The sequence below is a fragment of the Choloepus didactylus genome, chromosome 9, assembly GCF_015220235.1.
Source record: "Choloepus didactylus isolate mChoDid1 chromosome 9, mChoDid1.pri, whole genome shotgun sequence".
Lineage (NCBI taxonomy): Eukaryota > Metazoa > Chordata > Mammalia > Pilosa > Megalonychidae > Choloepus > Choloepus didactylus.
The window spans coordinates 100,709,087-100,735,104 of NC_051315.1; the positions used below are offsets into that span (position 1 = coordinate 100,709,087).

Sequence of the window (26,018 nt, forward strand, 5' to 3'; positions counted from 1 at the left end):
GTTAGCTAAAAAGATAGATGATTTTAAGATCCAAATATCTAGGAAACAGAATTTTCAACTGTTATATGGGCTAAAAGGCAAGGAAGCAAAGCAACTTGATAAACATTTACTGAGAACAACTATACTTCCAAAGCTCGGCACTAAGCTTTGAGGAAGATAGAAGAAAATGACAGAAGTTTTTAAAGCATTCATGATTTGGCTCTATGAGACTTCTAGATCTTGATTAGCTCCAGAAAAAGAAAAAACCATAGTGTCACTTCAGAAATGGCTTTTCTTCATGTACAGCCAACTACCTGTACTCATCCATTATTGTTTAATGACTTCCAGATTCCATTTTCAAATTCCCAGACCACAGAGCACTTGGTTCAGCCTCACTTCATAGCCCTGGCCCAGGTGCCACCAGCACTGCACTGCCAGCCTGGAGAATGGGCAAATGTGGTCAGAATTCCTCAGAGGCACTGAGCTCCCTGAGAATATCGACCAGCTGCCTGCCAGCCCACCTTCCACCTCCAGGACTGCACACTTCTCTGGGGCTAGTCATGGCCTCTAGGCTTCAGGACTCAGCTCTAGTCACTGACTCCAATTCCAGGGGTACTCCTATAGTACAATTTCTCTTACAGACTCGCCCTCAGTTCCACCCACCCTTGGCCTAAAGTAACAGCCCCTTCCTTCACTTTCAGAAGCAGAGAGAGAAGGCAATTTTTACTGACTGCTACTGACTGCCTGGAACTCTATCCTGAGAAAGATGCTGAGACTACAACTGGACTCAGGAGAAAGAACACTGTGACGGTGCTGAGGTAGGTAAAGACGTCTGTTATGGATTTGCCATTTGGTTGCAGGATCTTTATCAACACAACCCTTGTGCAGGGCTGGCCACTGTGGTGCATACAGCTGATAACAACATATATTTGTTGATGGACTTATTCTGGTGGAAGTGAACTAGGCTTTTCTGTGAGCTACTTTGGAGACCTTTCCTTATGGGTGAAAAGAGAATACCCCATTTGTTTTCTATTCATAAACCTAGGGGAAAAGACATTATCTATGTAAACTTTAGTAGAAATAGACCTGTGACATGCCTGCTTAACACATTAGCTAGATACATTAACTCAGGGACCTTTTCTGTCCCAGTTTGCTGTAGGCAATGGTTACAGAGCAGAAGTTAATAAAGGCCTGATCAATCTCATTCCTCAAATATGAATCTGAAGATATTCACATGCAGGGGCTTCTTCTTAAATGAAGAGGCTTTCTCCCTTCTATGACAAGGTCTTCATAGATATCTTTGGATTCTAAAATCAACTTTCAAACCATGCTCAGTCTTTGCCATGGTGTGCTTTTTGCTCTATTTCTCTAATATATAAGATCCGAGTACAAAACAATCTCCCATACTTAGGCTGCCAGATTTTAAAATAAATGGCATTCTATTGCTATATCTTTGGGCAACATACCAAATCACAGAAGCTTAGAGCCAGAAAGGATCCTAGAATTTCTATTGCTTTAGCCCAGCTCCATCTGAGGCAGACTGTAAGCTGCTTACCCCATTGGCCAGTTCTCCCCCTTCTTTGCCAAGGGAACTCTAATTTTGTTCAGGAATGGTAGCAACATGCTCAGGGGAGGTAGCCTGTCCCAGCCCCACAGTAAGATTCATGACTTGTTTAATCCAGTACAGCAATCATACTCTTGCCAGATATTGCTTTAGGGGGTGGGCATGAGTCCTAGTTCTGGCCACTGAGGGGGCGCTATTGGGGACCTCTGGGTAAAAGACCCAGAGGAGATGCCCTGCTGTCCCTTCCTCATTTGGCTCATTTGTTGATATATAAGACAACCATCCTTGGGAGCAGCTATAGGCAGCTTGTACCAATGAGAGGATAGGAAACACATCACCAACACACTGAGGATAGCAGAGCAAAAAGATGAAAGAGCCTCCTCAATGGTCCTGGACCCACCTACCTCTGGGCTTCCTGGTTTAAGTGTTTATTGCATATAGTGCTTGACATTTGTTAGGTGTTTAAGAGTTATCTGTTAGATAGATGAAAAAATCAGATAATAAACGGCCTTATTTAGTCAAATATTCTATTACTTGCTGCTGAAAGCATTCTAACAGGTTTAACAGATTTGGTAACAGGTTCTGGGAACCAAAATGACTTGGCCAAGGTTATACCACAAAGCAGAAAAGTTAGGAGTGGAAATCCGACTTCCAGACTTTTAACTTAGATCATACTGTATTTTATTTGTAGTATAGAAAATGAATCATAAACTTTCCTAGGTCTAAGAGGCAGTATAACACAGTGGTTAAGCAGACTCTCCAGAGCCAGGCCTGTCTTGGAATGCTAACTCCACCACATACTAGCTGTATAGCTGTGAGCAAACTCAACCTCTCCAAGCTTCAGTTTCCTCATTTGTAAACCCAGAATAATATAATCTAATATCATATTAAACAATTGTAAACATTCAGTAAGATAATGGATGAACACTTCTTAATATAGTGTCAGGTGTAAAGTTAATACTCATTAAATGATAGCTCTTATTGACAGTATTATTGACAGTGTTAATAATAACAAATTTGTTTCAAGTTGTCTCAAGATGTAGGTAGGAAAAACAAAAGAGGCATTTTCCATTTTGGGGGAAAAATTAAACAAATACATAGAATTCACCCAAATATCTACTATATGTTCATAATTGGTACAATACAAAGTTATCTATCACTTGGTTGACATCTTCAAAGGACTTCCAATTTAGTGGGACATATGGATGTACAAACAATTACCTATAATGCACAGCAGAATAAAATGTGCTGTGGGAACATAAAGTGAAAGAAAAAAAATGATTTTAATTGAGAAAACTCTAGAAAGGTCTCAGAGAGGATATGGCATTTGAATTGGTCCTTGAAAGATAATGGAAGATTTTGAAAAGTAAAAAGGGCAGAGAAGGTATTCTTGGATGAAGAAACATCATGGCAAAGGCCCAAGAGCTTGAAAGGACTGGCATGCATGTTCAAAAACAGCACATGGATGGGGTGGAGAAAGGTAGTGAGCAATAAAGTTGGGAAGATATTCAGGTGCTTTATATAAAGTTTAACTTGATTTTAAGGAATGGGGAATAACAGTTCATTTTGGAGAAGAGAATGGTATAAGATTTGTGTTTTAGGAACATAACTCGAGCAGTTTGTGAAATTAGTATCTTAGTTCTCCCTTGCCAAAGAAGACAAAATGCATTTAACAAAACAACCACAAAAATTGAAAAAAAAAAAAAAGTTAGATCCTCATTTTCAGGGTTCCCATATAGAAATGTAAGAAATTAGAATGTGATGCATGATGGGTTTCTGGATAGCTGCCAGGGGCCAACAGGCAATAACATAATGAAAACTATATGGCCATGTAAAACCAACTTTCTGTGACCTATTTTAGCAAATTCTTTATACTGACTAATCTTGCTAAAGTGTGAATCATACATAAATTCAGCAAGATACCATGTTCTGGTGACCTCACTTGTTCTAAGCCTTCATGAATATTCCTACCTCTGTTGGCTTCAGGGCTTTTGAGAAACATCATAATTGAAAAAACAATCGTTTTTGTATAAGTCTCAAATTTGGCTTTTTTCCTTCTTCTTCTTCTTTTTTTTTTTCAGTGGAAGACTGAAAAAGGGAACCAAAACAGAGTGACATAAAACCCAGGGTAAAGAAACCTACTGCCATGGTTTTTCTAGCCCCTAAGAAAATTTCTGCTTGAGACCTACTCCTAAAGAAAGTACTTAGAACAAAAAACTACTTAGAACAAAAAACTACAGGCATAGGAAAGATCCAGGTCACTGGAAAGTGAAACCCACCAAAACAAAAGCCAAGTAGGAGAAAATGTGAACACAGTCAAGGAGGGAAAAGTAAGTTAATTTTGGCAGCTTATTGAGTTTCAGAGCTTGGTAGCTATCGCAAAGGATTTCTTTAAAAATTTTTTATTTTAAAAATTGCAACAGCAGTTCAACCAGAAGTAGCATTACAAGGCACACTAATCTTTCTGTGCTAAGGAATTTCAACAATACCTATGTTTCGATCATGACCTTTTATTACTAAACTGACTATGGTAATCAGCTCTCACACAACCATGAGTCAGGGTCAGTTCAAACACATCCTAGAGTGATATAATTTTAGGGTTGGGAAGGATCACAGAAATAATTTAACTTGCCTTTCTAGGTTTATATACCAAAGACAACAGACAATAAGTGGTTTTTCTAAACCTACATGGTGAGTGTGGTGGTTTGGAGCTATATGTACCCCAGAAAAACATGTTCTTAAACTTATTCCATTCCTGTGGGTGTGATCCCATTGTAAATAGGACCTTTTGATGAGCTTACTTCAGTTAAGGTGTGTGGTCCACCTCAGTCAGGATGGGTCTTAATCCTATTGCCGGAGTCCTTTGTAAGTGGAATGAAATTCAGACAGAGGGAGAGAAAGTCAAATGGAAGCAAGAAGCTGAAATTCATAGGAATTTGGAAGAGAGTGAAGAAGCCAGGAGAGGCTGCCATTTGTACTGTCAAGTGACAGAGGAGTCAAGGACCAAGGATTGCCAGCAGCCAGCCCCAGGACACTGGCCTTTGCCATCTCAGTGACAACTTGATTTGGACGTTCTCTTAAGCTCAAAACCATAAGCAAAATAAATTCCAATTGTTTAAACTGACCCATTGCATGATATTTGCTTAAGCAGCCAAGGAAACTTAACAGTGAGTTAGGAATAGAGTTGGGATAAGATATATTTTGAGTTCTAATTGAGAGTTCTTTCCCTATAGCCTCACCTTCCTCTACTATGTTTTTGAGTTCTAGTTGAGAATTCTTTTCATACAGCCTCACTTTCCTCTACTATGTGTATACACTTATGGATATTAGTGTGTGTGTGTGTGTGTGTGTGTGTGTGTGTGTAACCTATTTTTCATTTTTTTGAATTTATTATGGACCTAGTGTCCCCATGTTCACATGTCTTTTCATGTTCTTTTATATTTGGATTGTAATTCCATGAAGTCAGGATCCCATTTTCTTTATCCTATGGTAAATCCCTTGGTTCCTATAGTTGTATTGTTACTTGATGAACAAGAACAGGATGACAACAATACAGAGGGATAAAATGTTAAGTATAGATACTAGTCAAGAGTATGTCTTTATAGAACTAAGACTAGTGCTAGGACTAGAAATTAGCCATTCTGGTGGTAGGATCAGGGCCCTCCCTTGGGGCTAGCTTCCAGTCACACTTCACTACAGTTGCCCAGGGCAGAAACTGGGATGGTGGTAAGGAAAGGAGCCAACACTGAGGAAGCTTTTCAATTCAAGAAATATTTATTGTGAGCCCATTTTATGAGTGTGCCAGGAGAAACTAGAAATGACTGTCAGTATCATCTTGATTCCCACTGAAGAGTTTCAAGTTCAATAATAATAGTAATAATATCATGAAAAGTTTTTAAAAAATTGGCGGTTTATTATGTGCAAAACATAAACATTTTCAATGTTTTATAATGCCTTTAAATCCTCATAAGAAATTGAGATAAGTATTATGGCTATTTCACTTTTTATGGAGAAAAATAATGGAGGCACAGAGAGATTAAGAAACCAGCCCTAAATCACACAGCTGGTAAGTTCTACAGCAAGAAATGAAATACTCACAGTCTGGGTTTAGAGGAAGTGTTTTTAAACAAAATGGTACCTAGTTTGACCAGAAGGCCTTTTTCAGACAGACATGCCAATTAGCAAAATAGCCATTACTACACCCCGGCTGTCCACTGCCTTCTCCTTCATTGTGCCAGAACCCAATTTGCTTTAAACCCTAAGTAGCTCAAGAGTCCAATTATTCATCAAAAATTGAGGCAGAAGACACAGTGGTTCTATCTAACGGATACATAATAGGAGGAAGGAAAGAGGATGATGGGGGAAAATAGGAGGAAAGAGAGGAGAGGAGAGGGAGGAGAAGAACCACTTCCAAGTAAACCTTTAAGCTATTCAAGAAAAGCTCAGAAGAAGAGCCAGGAAAAAAAAAATCAACTAGAGAAAATATAAGACCATATAGTGATAAGGCCCAGAAGTAAGAGAGTGGCAGGGCTAATCACAAAACCAAGTTGACTTGATCAAAGGAAACTCATCTGACTAAAGTGGTATTTCTTCTGAGGAACCCCAAGACTCTGGTCATATACCCTTGTTATAACAACAAGAGCAAGAGATGGGAGGATGATGAATCGTTCTTGGACATTTCGAATTTGAGGTGCCTGTGGAATATTCCAACAGAGATGCTCACTGCACGACTGGATATGTGTGTATGGAGCTCAAGAAAGAGTCTGGCCTGACCCCAAATCTCTTAGGTCCTCATCTCCAGTTCTAGCCAACATAAAACACTGCCTCTCTCTAATTTTATATATTCATTCAGGAGAAACAATGAGCCTTTTTTCTGTATGAGTGGCTAATTTCAAAGGTTTTAGAATAAACTTAACTCATCTTGACAGATTTTGACTATGCACACAAACCTCCTCACCCCATGCCAGTTTGGATGTATTATGCCCCCCAAAATTCTGTTCTTTGATGCAGTCTTGTGGGGGCAGATGTATCAGTGTTGATTAGATTGTAATTCTTTGAGTGTTTCCACAGAGATGTGACTCAGTCAACTGTGAGCAACAACTCTGACTGGATAATTTCCATGGAGGTGTGGCCCTGCCCATTCAGCATGGTCCTTGATTAGCTTACTAGAGCACTATATAAGCTCAGACAGAAGCAGCAAGCTTGCTACAGCCAAGAAGGACACTTTGAAGAATGCGCAGGAGCTGAGAGAGGAGCTGCAGCTTACAGAGACATTTTGGAAACAGCCTTTGAAAGCAGACTTTTGCTCCGGAGAAGCTAAGAGAGGACAAATGCCCCAAGAGCAACAAAGAGTGACATTTTTGAGGAGCTGCAGCCTTGAGAAGAACGTCCTGGAAGAAAGCCATTTTGAAACCAGAACTCGAGCAGATGCCACCACGTGCCTTCCCAGCTAACAGAGGTTTTCCAGACGCCAATGGCCATCCTCCAGTGAAGGTACTCGATTGTTGATGCATTACCTTGGACACTTTATAGCCTTAGGACTATAACTGTGTAACCAAACAAACCCCCTTTTATAAAAGCCAATCCATTTCTGGTGTTTTGCATTCTGGCAGCATTAGCAAACCGGAACACCCCCCAACCCCTCCACCCCGATATTCCCATAGCTTGAGAGAATTACAGTTAGCAGAGTGGATAGTCAGCCCTGTATCTAGAACTGCTCTCTACCCCAGCCCAAGATGGGTGACCAGTGGGCATTCATTGTTTGATCCTGCCCTTGAGAAATAAAAAACTTTTATCTTGTCTCTTCTCTAGAGCAGACCAGAAAGAAAAGGTGTCAGAAACTTGTCATGACATTTGTCCCAGTTTGGTAATTTCTGCTAGGATGTGGATAACCTGGATGAGCAACAGGTAGCCAGGTTATATTATATCAATTCTTCCAAAGGCCTTTTGTTACACTTTACTTTTCAATATACCATTCAATACTTACATTTCAGCATAATTTGTTGTTCAATTTTTAAAATTGAGAATTAAAAAATAATAATCATGGTCTGTCATATACTCAACAGAAAAGTTCATGGCTATGCCTCTTTGTTGCTCAGATGTGGCCCTCTCTCTCTGGCTAAGCCAACTTGAAAGGTGAAATCACTGCCCTCCCCCCTACGTGGGATCAGACACCCAGGGAAGTGAATCTCCCTGGCAACGAGGAATATGACTCCCGGGGAGGAATGTAGACCCGGCATCGTGGGATGGAGAACATCTTCTTGACCAAAAGGGGGATGTGAAAGGAAATGAAATAAGCTTCAGTGGCAGAGAGATTCCAAAACGAGCCGAGAGATCACTCTGGTGGGCACTCTTACGCACACTTTAGACAACCTTTTTTAGGTTCTAAAGAATTGGGGTAGCTGGTGGTGGATACCTGAAACTATTAAACTACAACCCAGAACCCATGAATCTCGAAGACAGTTGTATAAAAATGTAGCTTATGAGGGGTGACAATGGGATTGGGAATGCCATAAGGACCAAACTCCACTTTGTCTAGTTTATGGATGGATGTGTAGAAAAGTAGGGGAAGGAAACAAACAGACAAAGGTACCCAGTGTTCTTTTTTACTTCAATTGCTCTTTTTCACTCTAATTATTATTCTTGTTATTTTTGTGTGTGTGCTAATGAAGGTGTCAGGGATTGATTTAGGTGATGAATGTACAACTATGTAATGGTACTGTAAACAATCGAAAGTACAATTTGTTTTGTATGACTGCGTGGTATGTGAATATATCTCAATAAAATGATGATTAAAAAAAAAAAGTTCATGGCTTTAGGGAACCTTAAGGAAGGTCTGCTTCTTATGATTATAATCAAAACAAAATAGAAAAAAAAAATTGGAAACGTCTTAATTTGGATTATGTCATTGATTTAGAATGGTTAAGGTGTTTAAAGATAGGAATCTACTTGAACCCTTAGAAACCAGAAAACTACTGAAGTTATGTACTATTCAAAGAGGGTGCCAAGTATTATACTTTCTAATGTCCTTTTCTTTTTACTCCCACAGTCACCAACCTTGGCTAAATGTTACAGAAAACTAGTCAAAGTCTAGGAAAGAAAACAAGGAATTACAAGTCATGAATTAGAGTGAAGAAAAAATATTTTGAAACGATGGGAGAGATAATATAACTCATTTATCCAAAATATTTGAACTGGATGTGAAAATAATGAGGCACTTCAAAGGTAGAACACCATATTTCCTTAATAGACATATTAAACTGTATCCTTGTCTCAGGTTATAATTACAAATTAAATTTTATTAATTAAAATAACAACTGTATCAATGAAATACCAAGCACTGGTAGGGACTGGAGTAGCACTAAAATAGCAGTAAATGGCATAAAATGGTCTCACCAGTTAATTGAGGAGACGCAATCTTAATTAAGGATTGAGCAGAATGACTGAAGAAATATCACTAATTAAAATTGATAGCCTATTTAAATTAGGTTATCTTGAAGGAAAAGTCTAGGGAAAATGGAAAGATGGTTTGTCATGTCTCAAGGCTCATGGAAGAAAAAGCTTGCATGTGAATAAATGAATATGTGCGTGTAGTCTTGGTGTGCACATGTATGTTTATAAAATATGAGGAAAAAGAAATTCAAAGTCCTTTACCATGGAGTTCTAACCAGCCCCTCTAAACTTTTCTTCCCACAACTAGCCACAGAACCCTTTGCTTCACTCACAAGGGTCTGCCTACTGTCCTCTGTACCTCCCAGCTCATCACCTTCGTTCATGATCCTGACCAGAGTGTCCTCTACTGCATCTCTCTTTCTGCATCTCAGTTTCCTTTAAGATTCAGCTCAAGTTCCACTTCCTTTAGCAAGCCCTTCCTGACAACGCCAGCCCACTGTTCTTCTCCTTCCTCTGTCCTCTTACAGTTACTGCCACTTGCTCATCAAAAAAAAAAAAAAAAAAAAAATTCCAACAATATAAGATAAAACAAAAGTTCCCTCACAAACATTTCAATTGACCACCTACTTATCCCATTATTAGGTGCCTTCTTCCTTGAGTCTTCCTTTGGTCTCCTGATCTAGACGAGAAACTCTCTGGAGGCAGGGATCATGTCTTCAGACTTCCATGAATCCTTCTGAACACAATGGTAAGCCCAATGTGTGATCCAATAAACATCTACTAATGTGAATAAGCAGTATCATGCAATGTTCAAAGGAAAATACTACACTAAGTATGAGAATATTCTGATCCTAACATACAACATGAGAGAGGAAGGATTAACCATAGTTATCTTTTTACTCAACACCTCCTGAAAAGATAAGACTGTAACATTTGGCCAAGGTAAAGTGCAGAAGTAAAAGGAAGAGGGAGCTTTTAATGTGAGCAAGCAAAACCAGACATGGATATTAGAGAGTAAGATTCTCATGAGGTAGATGTAAGAGGGACAAAGAAAAATTGGCAATTGTTCAATAGCAGTCAGATATAAAAACATACCAGTATTTCCTTGAGCATCTTCTACCTTATTTGATGAGGGTGACAGAAATGGTGGCCTAGTGAAGTGAAGGCCCTGAAGAGATGGTTGCTGCTGCTGCTGCAAAGGTGTGGCGTTGAGGACTACTCTCCAGTCCACATGGGTAATATCTGACCTTGATCGAGCATGCCCTGGCTTGAAAGTAGAGGTCTCATCTAATAAGTCATTCACAGAACGAGGTCTGTCCCTCCGACGCTGACAGATGTTGAAAAAATTAAATGTTGAGGCTTCCTTTTCTTCCATCCAGGAAAGATTATCTGGGGTTGTCCCTCTCTGAACCATAAACTGTTCTTTGGCTGGGAAGACATTTTGAGCTTTGGTTTCAAAGAGCCTGCTCTTACAGTGGTCCCAAATCATGCCCTCTTTGCCCAGGGAGGCAACGTTTCTGATAGCACCATTGTCTGTTATGTTACTAAGTACCTCATGCCCCACCAGTTCAGGGACTTCCTGAATCCCATAAACCTCTGTCTGCTGCACAGCTTTTTCTAGCTTACTATCAAAAGAACTAAAGAAATCCTCAGTAACTTCCAAAGCTGGGCTGATATCATCCACTTCAAGAGCTTCCATGTCACAGGCTCCACAAGGCAGAAGTTTCCTAAGCTGGTTCTGAAAAGGGCTTCATGAACATTCATCCAACAGAGATGTGTTCAGCAATAGAGTTCTGGAAACTACTTGAAGAAAGCTTCATTCAGCTGCCCGGAGCAGGCCAAGCATAAGGGTGGTTGATGTTTTCCTGGTCATTAAAAACATTTGCTAGCTGCTAAGGACATTAACAGAGGGACAGAGAGAAAAATGTTCCTTTGAGATTATTCTTCAGTGAAATCTCTGGGAAGACAATGTCAAAGCAATGCCATTGCAATCCTTGATTTCCTGGAAGAAAATAAACAGGACAACATTAGCACACAGTCAAGTGTGTTCTATAGTGCACCAGTCTGCCTAATTACTTCCCCATCTTTATACCTCTTCCATGACAGTCAAAAAGAAAGGTGGAAAACATCAACACAGGAGTTCTGTTGTTGGGAGAACTACTCACTTTGTATTAGAACTTACACAGAACAGAGTGGAGCATTTGACAAGGAGAATCATGGTAATAGATTTTATTCACACAGAGAAGCTTTGGAGAACAGTTGTGAAAAGACCACCACAGCAAAACTCTATGAAATGTTGAACTAAAAATAGTAGTCTAGAGAGACCAAGAATTCTGTGACTGGACCTATATCAGAATAACTCTGAAAGTCATAAATGCCTGAGTCCTTTCACAAACCTTGAAAGCACTGATGATTTGTTGGGCCTAAAGATGTTCAGGGGAAGGTAGAGAGGGAGGCTCTGCTCTTTTATTAAACCTGAATGTAATTGTGCCTGTGCTTTCTAAGTTTAAAATGTGTAATGCTTAATGAAGACTCTGGACTTCAGAATTCCTCCACTCTTTTTTGAAGAAGACTTTAGGCTCCAAATTCTCTGAGGCTTCTAGGAATGGCCTATGAGTTCAAGTTGAGCCTGGGGCCTACTGAAGGGCCAAAGATGGAGCTACGGCCTGAGTGCAATGCTTAGTTCATCCTTTTCTCTCTCCAGACCTCAAGTCCTGCACCTTACAGCTCTATCTGGGCAGAAAGCAACCCATGAGTACTAACCCATTCTCTCTGGGAAACCCTGGATCTCCAAAGCCAGCCCAAATTAGAGCAGAACTTGACTGTACTGTCCTGTACTGTAGATATTAGCTATATGTGACTGTTTAAATTTAAATTTATTAAAATCAGACAGAACTAAACATTCAGTTCCTCAGTCTCACTAGTTGCATTTCAAGAGCTTAACAGCTGTATGTGTTAAGAGCTGCTACTCTTTCAGAGAGTGCAAATTAAAAATATTTTTATTATCAGAGAAAGTTCAGTGCTCTAGACAAAGGATTGTAAATTCAAATGCCAGAGGGGACAAGCAGGTAATTATGGAGTGAGAAGAGTCAGTCAATAAGAAGAAATGGGGACCACTGTGAAAGGGAGAGCACAGGCTCCTACTACAAGGGTAGCTACTAGTCTGTTCCAGCAGACATCTGCCCTGTTGGAGTATGGGTCTAGTATTGTGAAATCTGCCAACTTCTTAAAGTAAGAAAAGAGTTCAGATTTTTATTGTGTTTTTCCTTGTTTTTAAAAATTAGCAGCAAATTTTTTTAAAAAGGGGAAAAAAAAAACTTTACAGGCCTTTCACAGCATCATTTCATTCCTCTGCTCAAAACTCGGCATCTGTTACCCATTTCACTCAACGTAAGAGCACAAGTCCAGTCAAAGGTCCAAAAGGCCCCATGTGGTCTGGCCCAGTTACCTCTCTGATTCCCTCTCCCCAGCCCCTTGCACATTCTGCTTTAGATGCACTAAGCTTCCTGCTGTTCCTCAAACATGCCAGACAGGCTCCATTTAGGGCCTTTGCCTGGAAAGATCTATTCCAGATATCCACTTGGCTAACTCCTTCACCCCCTTCAAAACTTTGCTCAGTTTCGCCTTCTTGATGAGGCCTACCCTAAACACCTTATTTAATAATGCGCCCACACCCCCAGCATTCTCCTCCTTATCCTGCTCATGGTTGTTGGTTTTTGTTTTTCTGGGTTTTTTTCATAGCCCTTATCAACTATTAAATTCTATGAAGGCCTTTTAAAAGATCATATCATTTCTGTGCTCAAAATCCTGTAACTGTTTTGTTTTACTCAGAATAAAAGGCCAAACCATAAATTTACTTATTATATTTATTGTTTATTATCTATCTCCTCCTGTTAGTATAAGATCCATGAAAGCAGTGATCTTTTTCTGTATTGTTTACCAATAGATCCTAAGTACCTAGAATAGTGCCTAGCACACTGTGGGGCTCTATAAATAGCCCATTTGATACCAATTTGCAATTTCTGCTCAAAACTCTTCCTCTACTGAAACGCACTATGAGGAATGTGGTAGATCATTATAATAATGGTCTCCCAATAGTCACACCTCCCCAAGTCCAAGTCCCTTTGCAATGCTTGTTGTGTTGTCCTTTCTCTCTTCAAGACAGTGACCTTGCCCTCTTGGAATTCTGAGGCAGCCGTGCTGTGAAGAAGTCCAGTCTAACCTACCGGAAGATGAGAGGCTACTTGGAGGAGAACCAAGGTGTCCTAGCTGACAGCTAGCACCAATTGTCAAACACATGAGTGAGGCTAATTGAATCCTGTACCCTTAGTCAAAGCATTAGAAGACTACAGTCACTCAGGTGATCCCAGGAGAAACCAGCAGAAGAACCCACTCAGATTGCCAACTCATAGGACAGTGAGGTAAAAAATACTAAATCATTGTTGCTTTAAACTACTACATTTTAGAGTGGTTTATCACACAGCAATAGAAAAACAAAATAGGATATAGTACTAGGAATGGGGTGCTGCTACTGTAACAAAAACCTAAAATACATGGCAAGAGACTGGACAGGCATAAGAAGGAAAGACAGTGAGGACATGTCAGTGGAGTGTGGAAAAAGAGCAAGGAAATAGCTATTGGAGGCTGAAAAAGAATGATCCATGTTATCTAGTACTGGAACAACTGGGAAGATTGAGTGAAAGTTACATAAAAAATATGCCTAATGACTAAATGAAAAATACATTAGAAGTGTAACTAATGAACCTGCAGGTATGGCTGATGAGATTTCAAGGTAGAATGCTGAAAATATCAACTGGCTTTTTCTTTTTTAAGCTTGTTTGATTAACTAAAAGGAAAGAGAGAGGAAATAAAGCAGGAACAGTGCATTTACAAGCAAAATCTAGAGGTAATATGAGTGATCCAAGACTTGTTGGGTTGCAAAATAAATTTCTTTTCTTATCTGCACAAAGAGACTTTATGGCAAAAGACTCTTAAATTAAATTAAAACCTAGGGGCAAAGATCAAATCCAGGATGCTGACTATAAGATAAGGCCTCAAAGTTAAAATCAAATCAAGGGTTTGACTGTAAGACTCTTTGTCTGAAAGAGTCAAGGAGATACCTAACAGACCCTCTCACCTGACAACAGGGCTCCTAAGAATCTGTAGTCCATTGACCCTCAGCAGCCTAAAATACAGACTAAAATAGAGAGGCCTGTCTCAAAAGGAATTGTGGGTGTGGCTTTTGTCTAACAGAGTATTATAACATATATAGGAAACCCACACATATTTTAAAGGAGTTGTAACACATTGGACTATAAGGTTCAGAGACCATTTAAACATTTTTAAAAAGGCCTCTGGACCTCCAACTTTCTATAGGCAGGAAACAGGTGGGAAAAACTACTCAACTTAAATATGGGCTACTTTTTATGGGAAAGGAAAGAAGTTTTAGAGGCCCTGGCCAAGAGCCCAGAGTGGAGACAAGAGCTGAAAAGAACCATAGATTAGGGAACCACTCGCAGGAAGTAGAATTAAGGCCTAATCAAGGAATATGAGCTGTTTTTGGATTAGGGAAATTTGACAATCTATATTCAGTTGGCTTTCAGAATTCCTGCAGACATGGCCCAGTGACCGCTATGTACCTTCTGTTACTCTCCCTTTTGAATAGGATTGTCTACTACACTTATTATGCCCTTGTCTCACCATTGTATGCTGGGCAAATAACCTGTCATTTAAGAGGAGCTGCAGGAATGAGCTGCACCTGAGGAGCCTCTTTCACATCCGATGCAGATTACAAGACACTGGACTTTGATTTTGACTTTTGAGGGACTTAAGACAGAGTGACTGTACTTTCTACATGGGAGGGAAATGAATTGCTGTGACTGGAGAGACTATAGATTAGATCACAATGAGGATTAAATAAGGCAAGGCACACAAAAGTAAACATGGGACCTCTTAATCTCTCTGGACCTCAGTGTCCTCTTCTGTGAAAGGCTGCAGTTGGACTAGATGATCTCAAAGATCCCTTCCCTTTCTAACAGTCTATGGTTTTAGAGTGGGTGGGTTAGAAGTGTTCCACAAGCCACGAATGCTGAATATCTATGGTTATGTGCGTATAACCATAGATATTAGATGTTTTAATAAATAAATAAATAAGTAAATAAATAAATAAATAACTCACCTTGACAGTATTTACTTTCTTTCTGTAGTATGGTTAAAAATTGAATTTAAGAAAAGGAAAAACCATAATCTTAGATAAATAAATTAATGTTCTATATCTTGGTGCTCTCTTCTGTAAAATGGGAAACTTTGTACTTTGTTTATTTATATTTATTTGAATTTTTAGCAAAGAAAAATTAGAAGTTTTAATATTTCTTAAATCAAATTAGCCTCCAGTATACAAGATAAAAATAAAAAATCCAAAGTAGTGAAACGCTGCTGCACAATTCAAGAGGCTCAAGGCACTTTAAGATCAGGAAAAAAATCTACTTGCAGCAGCCTACAGTGGTGTTTCTAACTACCTAGTTCTACCTTCTTGTAAGCAGTTAAGGAAATAAAAGCCATTTCCTATTTTTTTTTCAATTTTTTTCTAGATATATTCACACAGAACACAAACCATCCAAAGTATACAGACAATGACTCACAGTATCATCACATAGTTGTGCATACATCCCCATGATCAATTTTAGGACATTTCCATTAGTTCAGAACAGAGATAAGAATAAAAAAATAAAACCCAAATCTTCCCAAATCCTTTATTCCCCCTCTATTGTTAATCCATAGTACTAGTGTATTAAATTTGTTACTGTTGATGAAAGAACATTAAAATATTACCATTAACTATAGTCCATAGCTTTCAATAGTTATGTTTTCTCCCATATACCTATTATTTTTTTTACATTTGTAGTGGTTTCTGTAATAACTTATTCACATACGTGACTTTAAACAACCATTTTCAATCAAATTCATCTACAATACACTTTTTCTTATAAGCCCAAGAATGAGCTACCATCATCTCTATCCATATCCAAACATTTAAGTTCAACCTTATTAACAATTCTGTACGTATTAGGTAACTGTTCCCCCTTCTCTAGCTTCTCTCTATCTCTAGGTATCCTGTATTCTACCTTTTTATTACTCCATGCATATCTTTATTTTATTACTCTTCTAACCTTACACTGGATAAAGGGGGTATCAATCACAATTTTTTTAATTCAATTTTATTGAGATTTTTCACATACCATACAATCATCCAAAGATCCAAAGTGTACAATCAATTGCCCACGGTACCATCATACAGCTGTGCATCTATCACCACAATTAAATTTTTTTTTCAATTTTTGGGTATTTTCATTACTCCAAAAAAGAAATAAAGACATAAAAGTAAACTCAAATCCTTCTATACCGTAACCACCACCACTCCTCTCCATTATTGACTCATAGTATTGGTATAGTACATTTGTTCCTGTTGATGAAAGAATGTTAAAATACTATCAACTGTAGTATACAGTTTGCAATAGGTATATTTTTCCCAATACACCCCTCTATTATTAACTTCTAGTTATAGGACCATACATTTGTTCTGGTTCATGAAAGAGATTTCTAATATTTGTACAGTTACTCATGGACATTGTCCACCACAAGATTCATTGTTTTTTACATTCCCATCTTTTAACCTCCAACTTTCCTTCTGGTGACATACGTGGTTCTAAGCGTCCCCTTTCCACCACATTCACACACCATTTAGCACTGTTAGTTATTCTCACAATAACGTGCTACCGTCACCTCTGTCCATTTCCAAATACTTAAGTTCAACCTAGTTTAACATTCTGCTCATAATAAGCAACCACTCCCCATTCTTTAGCCTCGTTCTATATCCTCGTAACTTATATTTCATGTCTATGAGTTTACATATTATAATTAGTTCATATCAATGAGACCATACAATATTTGTCCTTATGTGTCTGATTTATTTCACTCAATATAGTGCCCTCGAGGTTTCTTCATCAACCTGTTTTGTTTTTTAAGACAGTTCTGTTCACCCACCATGCATTCTGTCCTAAGTAAATAATCAATGGATCCCTGTATAATTATGTATTTATGCATTCACCACCATCACCACTATCCATATAAGGACATGTACATTTCTTCCACAAAGAAGGAGGAAGAGTCAAATAAGGTAGAAAAACAAAAGAAAAGGAAAAAAAAATGACAGCTAAAAAGTAGCAAAAGGAAAGATAGAATTAAACTAAAGTACAATAAAAGAGTCAGACAATATCACCAATGCCAAGAGTCCCATACCCCTCTCTTATGTCACCCTCTTATAGGCATTTAGCTTTGGTATATTGCCTTTGTTATATCAAAGGAAGCACAATACAATGTTTCTGTTAACTATAGTCTCTAGTTTGCACTGATTGCATTTTTCCCCCAATACCACCCCATTTTTAACACCTTAAAAGGTTGACATTCATTTGTTCTCCCTCATGTAAAAACATACTTGTACGTTTTATCACAATAGTTGAACACTCTAGGTTTCACTGTTATACAATTCCAGTCTTTATCTTTCCTCTCTCCTGCTGGTGTTCCACATGCTCCTAACCTTCCTCTTTCAACCATACTCACAGTCATCTTTGTTCAGTGTATTTACATTGCTGTGCTACCATCACCCAAAATTGTCTTCCAAACCTCTCCCTCCTGTCTTTTCCTACCTGTCCGCAGTGCTCCCTTTAATATTTCCTGTAGAGCAGGTATCTTGTTCACAAACTCTCTCATTGACTGTCAGAGAATATTTTAAACTCTCCCTCATATTTGAAGGACAATTTGGCTGGATATAGGATTCTTGGTTGGTGTTTTTTCTCTTTCAGTATCTTAAATATATCACACCACTTCCTTCTTGCCTCCATAGTTTCTACTGAAAAATCCACACATACTCTTATCAAGCTTCCTTTGTATGTGATGGATTGCTTTTCTACTGCTGTTTTCAGTATTCTTCTTTGTCTTTGAGTTTTGATAATCTGAGTATTAAGTGTCTTGGCATAGGTCTACTCAGATCTATTCTGTTTGGTGTATGCTGTGCTTCTTGGATCTGTAATTTTATGGCTTTCACAAGAGATGAGAAATTTTCATTGATTATTTCTCTGTTATTGCTTCTGCCCCTTTCCTCTTCTCTTCTCCTTCTGGGACACCCATGATACATATAATTATGTGCTTCATGTTGTCATTCAACTCCCTGAATTATTGCTCATATTTTTCCATTCTTTTCTCTATCTGTTCTTTCATGTGTAGGATTTAAGGTGTCTTATTCTCCAGTTCCTGAGTGTTTTCTTCTGCTTCTTGAGATCTGCTGTTGTATGTCTCCATTGTGTTTTTCATCTCTTGTGTTGTGCCTTTCATATCCATAGCTTCTGCCAGTTGCTTTTTCAATCGAAATTTTCGATTTCTACCTTATGTTCGCCCAGTGTTTTCATTATAGCCTTCATCTCTTTTGTTATATCTTCCCTGAACTCGTTGATTTAGTTTTTGATTTGATTTAGCATATCTCTTTAAAATCTTTAATAGATTGTTTCATTAAAGTGAAACAATATCTCAACTCTATCTTAATTTAGGTGTAAGTCTGTTCCTTTGACTGGGCCATATCTGTGTTTTTCCTAGTGTAATTTGTAGTTTTCTGTTGTCTAGGCATCTGGTTTCCTTAGTTACCCCAATCAAATTTTTCCAGACCAGAATGAGTTCAGGTCTGAGAATGGGGCTATATTCAGTGTCAAGTTTCCCTGATGGTGTGTCTTAGAAGATTGACAGACTTTCCTGTGAGGCCTCTAGCCACTATGCTTTTCCTAACGTGCCCAGCAGGTGGTGCCTGTCAGCCTGTCACTCCCCACTGGTGTAAAGAGGTGTGGCCCCTTTACTTCTCAGTTTAAGTTGTTTCTGTTTTGACTGTTTTCCCCCAGGCCCTGGAATCTGAGTTCTGAAGGGAAGGCTGCCTTGAGAGCTGGGCCTGACCTCCTTCATATTAGGAAAGATATACCCCCTAGGGAGCTATCTTCTGAATTCAAATAGCTACTTTGTCTCTCTGACTCTGTCAACTCCACCCCTGTCTGGGTCAGAACGCTGCGAACTGAAAATGACCGAGGCTCTCTCCACTGAGCCACTCAGGTTGAGAGAGAGAAAAAGGGAAAGAAAGCCCCTTTTCAGAGCCAGTCCATGGTCCCCTAGTTTCACCTGTCAGTCAGAGAGAGCACCTGGTCTTCTGGGCTCCCTTTCCCAGTACATAGGCATTTTCTGGTTCTTCAAAGTCAGTTGTCTGTAAAAGCCTCTATATTTTTCCTTCTTTTTTTTAATTAAATTTTTTTTCCCTGTCAGCTTCACATCCTCTCCACTGGAAGCAACCTCAGTGTACTTTGCTTACTGGGAGCGACCTCAGGGTACTTTGCTGCTTGTTATGGGTTTGTCTATGTTTGTTGCTTGTATTCAGCAGTCCACATGTGTTAATTAAAACGCCAGTTGGAGCTGGGCTGAGATATATTCACTTGCTCAGAGAGTACTGCTTTTTACCAAAGTGAGGTCCTGTAGCTCAGCTTGCCGTGGAGGGAGGGGGCTCCCAGCGTGGTTCTGCAGTTTTTATTTACAGATTTTATGCTGCCATCTCAGCCATTCCACCCAATCCAGGTTGGTGTGTGATGTGTGGACAGTCACAGTTGTCCCCCAGCAGTTGTTCCAGATTATTTACTAGTTGTTCCTGGTTGTTTATTAGTTGCTCCAGGGGACTAACTAAATGCCACACCTCTCTGTACCACCATCTTGCACTGCCCCAGTCACAAGGTTTTTATAATCACACAGTCACAAGACAAAAGCTATATACTTATACAATTACTATTAAAGATCAAGGCTACTGGGTTCCAGTTCAACAATTTCAGGAATTTCCTTCTGGCTATTCTAATATACTAGAAACTAAAAAGAAATATCTATATAATGATTCAGTAGTGATTATCATTTGTTAAAATGCTAACTTCTCTGTTACAACTCCTCCTTCTCATTTGATCAATTTCTCAATCTTCAGGGGTATTTGGGTGTTTCACTTTGCTTAAGCTGCCAAAATGCAGTATACCAGAAATGGATTGACTTTCACAAAGGGGGTTTATTAGCTTACAATTTTACTGTTCTAAGCTGTGAAAATGTTCAAATTAAGGCCTCAACAAGAGGATACCTTCTCTGAAAAAAGGCTGCTGGCATCTGGGACACTTCTGTCACATGGGAAGACACACAGCCAGTATCTGCTGGTCCTCCTCCCAGGTTTCATTGCTTTCAGGTTCTGGTTCCAATGGCTTTCTCTCTGAGTGTCTGTGGGTTTTCTCTTAGCATCTCTAGGGCATTTCTCTCTCTCAGCTCTCTCCATATGTCTCTGCCTTTTATCCTCTCATAAAGGACACCAATAAAGGATTAAGACCCACCTTGAATGGGCTGGGTGACATCTCAATTGAAACAGCCCAATCAAAAGGGCCCACCTATAATAGGTCTGCTCCCACAGGGATGGATTAAAAGAACATGGGATTTTCTTGGTTATGTAATAGCTCCAAACCAATATATTGGACAATGACCACTCTAACTTCTTTATGCTGAAAAGGGGTGTCAACATCATGGGGTAGAGGAATGCAACTGGTTAATGTACTTAAAGAGACTGGTTCCTCTGGGTTTCAGGGCTTATCTGGCAACATTTCCTAACTTTTTTGTTGTTATTGTTTGTTTTATTTTTGTGAAAGAACAAAGGCACATCATGGTTCTTTCTTTTTAAAACTTCACCTTTTTATGATAATTAAATTCATTTTTTAGCACTTAGGTTGTTAAACCATTACATTTAAATCAATAGCATCAATCTACATTACTTAACATATGTAAACTGATGTAAATTACATGTATCAATTAAGTTTGCAGTTCACAGGAACTCTGGGAGTTACCATGAATTTGTCTACTTTTCTGAATTTTGATATTTACATATTAGCACTTTATGAAGCAAGACACAAATCAATTGTTAGAGATAAACATCAGCTACAATAATATTACTAGAAATGGTAGTAACAATTCAACTTTAAAACCATTAAATGCTGTTTAACAAGAGATTCTAGATATTACTCATCTACCTATTTGTCCATCATTTATCAAGTTTCCACCAGATACTAGACACTAAAGAAATAAAGATGAATAAGACACAACTCTTGCCCTAAAGAAGCTCACAGTCTACCATGATGAGCCAGATTAAAAATAAATCCAAAACCTGCTCTAGGTGCCCTGATAGAGGATAGAACCAGATTTGGTGGGAAGAGAGGAAGAAAGTAGTCATTGGTGGATGATGAGGGAGATGTCAGGAAAGTCTTCAAAAAGGTGATGCGCTGGAGATTTTAAGATTGCAGCACAGAGAGAAGTGGAAGCTAGTTAGTTCCCCTGGAACAACTAATAAACAACCAGGAAGAACTAGCAAATAATCTGGAATAACTGCGGGGGGACAAACATGACTGTCCACTCTTCATACACCAACCTGAATTGGGAGGAATGCCCAAGATTGCAGCATAATATCTATAAGTAAAAACTGCAGACCTGAGCTGGAAGCCCCCTCTCTCCATGGCCCAAACTGCAAAGCCTCACTGTGCTAGAGAGCAGCACTCTCCAAGCAAGCGAATATATCTCGGCTAACCTCCAACTGAGATTTTAATTAACAAACGTGGACTGCTCAATACAAGCTACAAATCCCAAACAAGCAGACAGAGACTTTTGGTGATGACTGACCTTGGAGAGCCAGAGGAATTCTCTGGAAAGAAGGGGGAACCCAGAGGACCAGATGCTGACTCTGGCCCATGGGTGAAACTGAGGGTAGCCATGAACTGGCCCTGAAGGGGGGCTTTCTGTCCCTTTTTTGGCTCAGTGGAGAAAGCCTCAGCCATTTTCAATTCTCAGGGCTCTGACCCAGACAAGGATGGAGATAACACAGGCAGAAAAACTATTCAAAAGCAAATGACTCTCCCTAGGGGGTGTATCTTCCCTAAGAGGAAAGAGTTGGTGCCAAGCTTTACTACCTGCCTTCCATTCAGAACCAGACCCCAGACCCTGGGGGAAAACAGTCACGGGCCACATCTCCTTACACCAGTCTGGAGCTACAGGCTGACAGGTGCCACCTGCTGGGCAGAAAAGCACAGTGACTTGAGGCTCACAGGGTTTAGCAGTCTTCTAAGACACCCTTGGGGAAACCAGATACTATTGCCCACTTCCAAGACCTGAGCCTGTTCTGGTCTGGGAAAACATGATTGGGGTAACCAAAGAAACCAGATGCCTATACAGCAGAAAACTACAACCTACACTAAGAAAAACTGAAGTTTTGGCCCAGTCAAAGGAACAACTTACACTTTAACCGAGATACAGGAATTTAAACAACTAATGCTAAATCCATTCAAAAAGTTTAGGGAAGATATGACAAAAGAGATGAAGCGTATAATGAAAACACTGGGAGTACATAAGGTAGAAATTGAAACTCTGCAAAAGCAACTGGCAGAATCTATGGAAATGAAAGGCACAACACAAGAGATGAAAGACACAATGGAGACATACAACAGCAGACCTCAAGAGGCAGAAGAAAACACACAGGAACCGGATAACAAGACACCTGAAAGCCTACACACAAAACAACAGATAGAGAAAAGAATGGAAAATATGAGCAATGTCTCCAGGAATTAAATGACAACACAAAACACAGAAATGTATGTGTCATGAATGTCCCAAAAGGAGAAGAGAAGGGAAAAGGGGCAGAAGCAATAATAGAGGAAATAATTAATGAAAATTTCCCTTCTCTTATAAAAGCCATAAAATTACAGATCCAAGAAGCACAGCATACACCAAACAGAATAGATCTGAATAGGCCTATGCTGAGATACTTAATAATCAGATTATCAAACGTCAAAGATAAAGAGAGAATCCTAAAAGCAGCAAGAGAAAAGTGATCCATCACATACAAAGGAAGCTTAATAAGCCTATGTGTGAATTTCTCAATAGAAACCATGGAGGCAAGAAGGAAGTGGGGTGATATATTTGAGATACTGAAAGAGAAGAACCACCAACCAAGAATCCTATATCCGGCAAAACTGTCCTTCCAATGTGAGGGGGAGCTTAAAATATTCTCTGACAAACAGACAATGAGAGAGTTTGTGAACAAGATACCTGCTCTTCAGGAAACACTAAAGGGAGCACTGCAGACAGAAGGGAAAAGACAGGAGAGGTTTGGAACACAACTTTGGGAGATAGTAGTACATCAATGTAAGTATACTGAACAAAGAAGGATGACTGTGAAGATGGTTGAAAGGAAGGTTAGGAGCATGTGGGACACCAGAAGGAAAGAGGAAAGATAAAGACTGGGGCTGTATAACTCAGTGAAACCTAGGGTGCTCAATGATTGTGATAAAAGGTACATATATGGTTTTACATGAGGTAGAAAAAAATGAATGTCAACATTGCAAGGTGTTAAAAATAGAGTGGGATTGGGGGGGAATACAATCAACACAAGCTAGAGACTATAATTAACAGAAACACTGTATTATGCTTCCTTTAATATAACAAAGGCAATATACCAAAGCTAAATATATATGGGGGGGGATGACATAGGGGAAGGGTATGGGACACTTGGCATTGGTGATGTTGTCTGACTCTTTATTCTACTTTAGTTTAATGCTATCTTTCCTTTTGTTGCTTCCTAGCTGTCATGTTTTTTCTTTTTTTCTCTCTTTCTTTTTTCTTTTTCTTTTGTCTCTCTACCTTCTTTGACCCTTCCTTCTTTGTGGAAGAAATGGAGATATCCTTATATAGATAGTGGAGATGGTGGTGAATGTGTAAATACATGACTATATAAGGAACTATTGATTGTTTACTTAGGATGGAATGTATGGTGTGTTAAAACCATCTTAAAAAAAATGGGTTTATGAAGAAATCTTGAAGGCACTATATTGAGTGAAATAAGACAGACACAGAAGGACAAATATTGCAGGGCCTCACTGATATGAAATAATTATAATAAGTAAACTCATAGACATGAAATATTAGTTACCAGGATATAGAATAAGGCTAAAGAATGGCGAGCAGTTGCTTATTATGAGCAGAATATTCAACTACAGTGAACTTAAACTTTTGGAAATGGACAGAGGTGATGGTAGCACATTGTGGGAATAACTAACGGTGCTGAATGGTGTGTGAATGTGGTGGAAAGGGTAAGCTAGAGTCATGTATGTCACCAGAAGGAAAGCTGGAGGTTAAAAGATGGGAATGTAAAAAAACAGTGAATCTTGTGGTGGACAATGTCCATGATTAACTATACAAATATTAGAAATCTCTCTCATGAACTAGAACAAATGTATGACACTGTAACTAGAAGTTAATAATAGAGGGGCATACAGGAAAAAATATATACCTATTGCAAACTATATACTACAGTTTGTAGTATTTTAGCATTCTTTCATCAACAGTAACCAATGTACTATACCGAAACTACGAATCAATAATGGAGGGGGGGTGGTTAGAGGTATGGGAGTATTTGAGTTCCCTTTTTTTTTTTTTTGTCTTTGTTTCTTTTCCGGAGGAATGAAAATGTTCTAAAAATTGAAAAAAAAATTAATTGCGGTGATGGATGCAAAACTATAATGGTACCATGGGCAACTGATTGTACACTTTAGATCTTTGGATAATTGTATGGTATGTGAACAATCTAAATAAAAATATACATCAAAAAAAAAAAAAGGTGACGCCCCTTGAGTTGAGCCTAGAAAAAACTAGGCGGTATTTACCTGGATGGCTAACAAGAAATTAGGAAGAGTATATTACTTTTTGATTAGAAGGGGTTTTCAAGTTTATTACAGAAAATGACTTTTCATAAGCAGCATGCTGAGCAATTTAGTGGGAAGAATCTGAGCTCTAGAGTCAGATCTGGGTTCATATCCCAATTTTGTCTCTTGCTAGCTATCTAGATAAGACATCTCTGATCCAGGCACCACCACCCCCTTCATGCCAAGTCCTCTGGGCTATATCTGTACTGTTAACATATTTAAATTATTGTTTTGATCATTCAGTATTTAATTGTTTATCACTCAGTCATCTTGTCTAGATCATGAGCTATTTAAACACAGGAGTTATGGCTTATCATAGAGCCTGGCATACAGGCACTCACAAAATATTTGGGGAATGACTAAATGAATGAGGTTGCTGGATCAGAGTTTCACTCTCCTCATCTGTAAAATTAGGAATAGCTACTTTGCAGAGATATCATGGGTATTAAATAAAATAATATTAAGCACTTGGAATATAGTAGGACCATAATAAAATTAGTTTCCTCCAATTCCCTAATCCTTCAGTTACAACTCTTGAAGGATGGTCTCATCAGTACTTTTTTTTTTCCTTTCCTTTGACCCTGCTAGAAGTTAGTTTGCCCACTAGATTCACACTCCCTTCTCAGAGAGTCATTTCATAATTGATGCAGGGTTACCAGTGAATTATGCAACCCTGCTTCCCTGGCCATAACTAATTGGCCAAGCTGGGCCCTTCAGAGTCCCTCTCCCAGGAATCTAGAATTGGGAGTCAGGGATTCTGGTTAGTCTCAGCTAAGTATGTGAACTGGGAAACAAGGCAACACTGGTACCAGGGTAGCTGTATTCGGCCATGTGCTCAGAGAAGCAGAGAATGACAGTCTGCAGAAAAAGAGAGAGAATACAAGAATGAAGTAGACACCCCATGAGATCATGAAGCCCCAGGGAAAGAGATGAGAATTGCCTTTTTCCTTAATGCCTTTTAAGTTCTAGAGTCTAGTCCCTTGTGAGGACTGATTATACTCCTGTCCTTGGGTTCCGTGAGATAACCTTGTGGCTGCCAATATCTTCCCCAGTTTTTTAAGACTGAGTGGTGCTCTATTCCTCACAATCAACAGTCTTGATGAAGACAGACCCAATCACAGAATAATCTCTATTCATGACATCCCTCAAATCAACCCCCTATTCTAAGAATATTTATTTTTACTACTTTAGTGCTTTCCATTGCCTGTTTAAGTATTTGTACAGATATTCCCTTT

At 39.0% G+C, this 26,018-nt stretch overlaps 1 protein-coding gene across 5 annotated transcripts in view; it reads right to left on the reverse strand.

Annotated features, from left to right (window-relative positions):
* PLEKHM3 (pleckstrin homology domain containing M3) overlaps positions 1-26,018 on the reverse strand; it is a 259,523-nt gene that overhangs the window by 174,695 nt on the left and 58,810 nt on the right. For all 5 annotated transcript variants that reach the window (XR_005218718.1, XM_037848979.1, XM_037848976.1 and 2 more), the window contains exon 2: positions 10,031-10,937. Coding sequence is in view for 4 of the 5 variants with exons in the window: in XM_037848979.1 (XP_037704907.1) it covers positions 10,031-10,634 (604 nt within the window). In the remaining variant the exon portion in view is untranslated. The remainder of the gene's footprint in view (positions 1-10,030; positions 10,938-26,018) is intronic.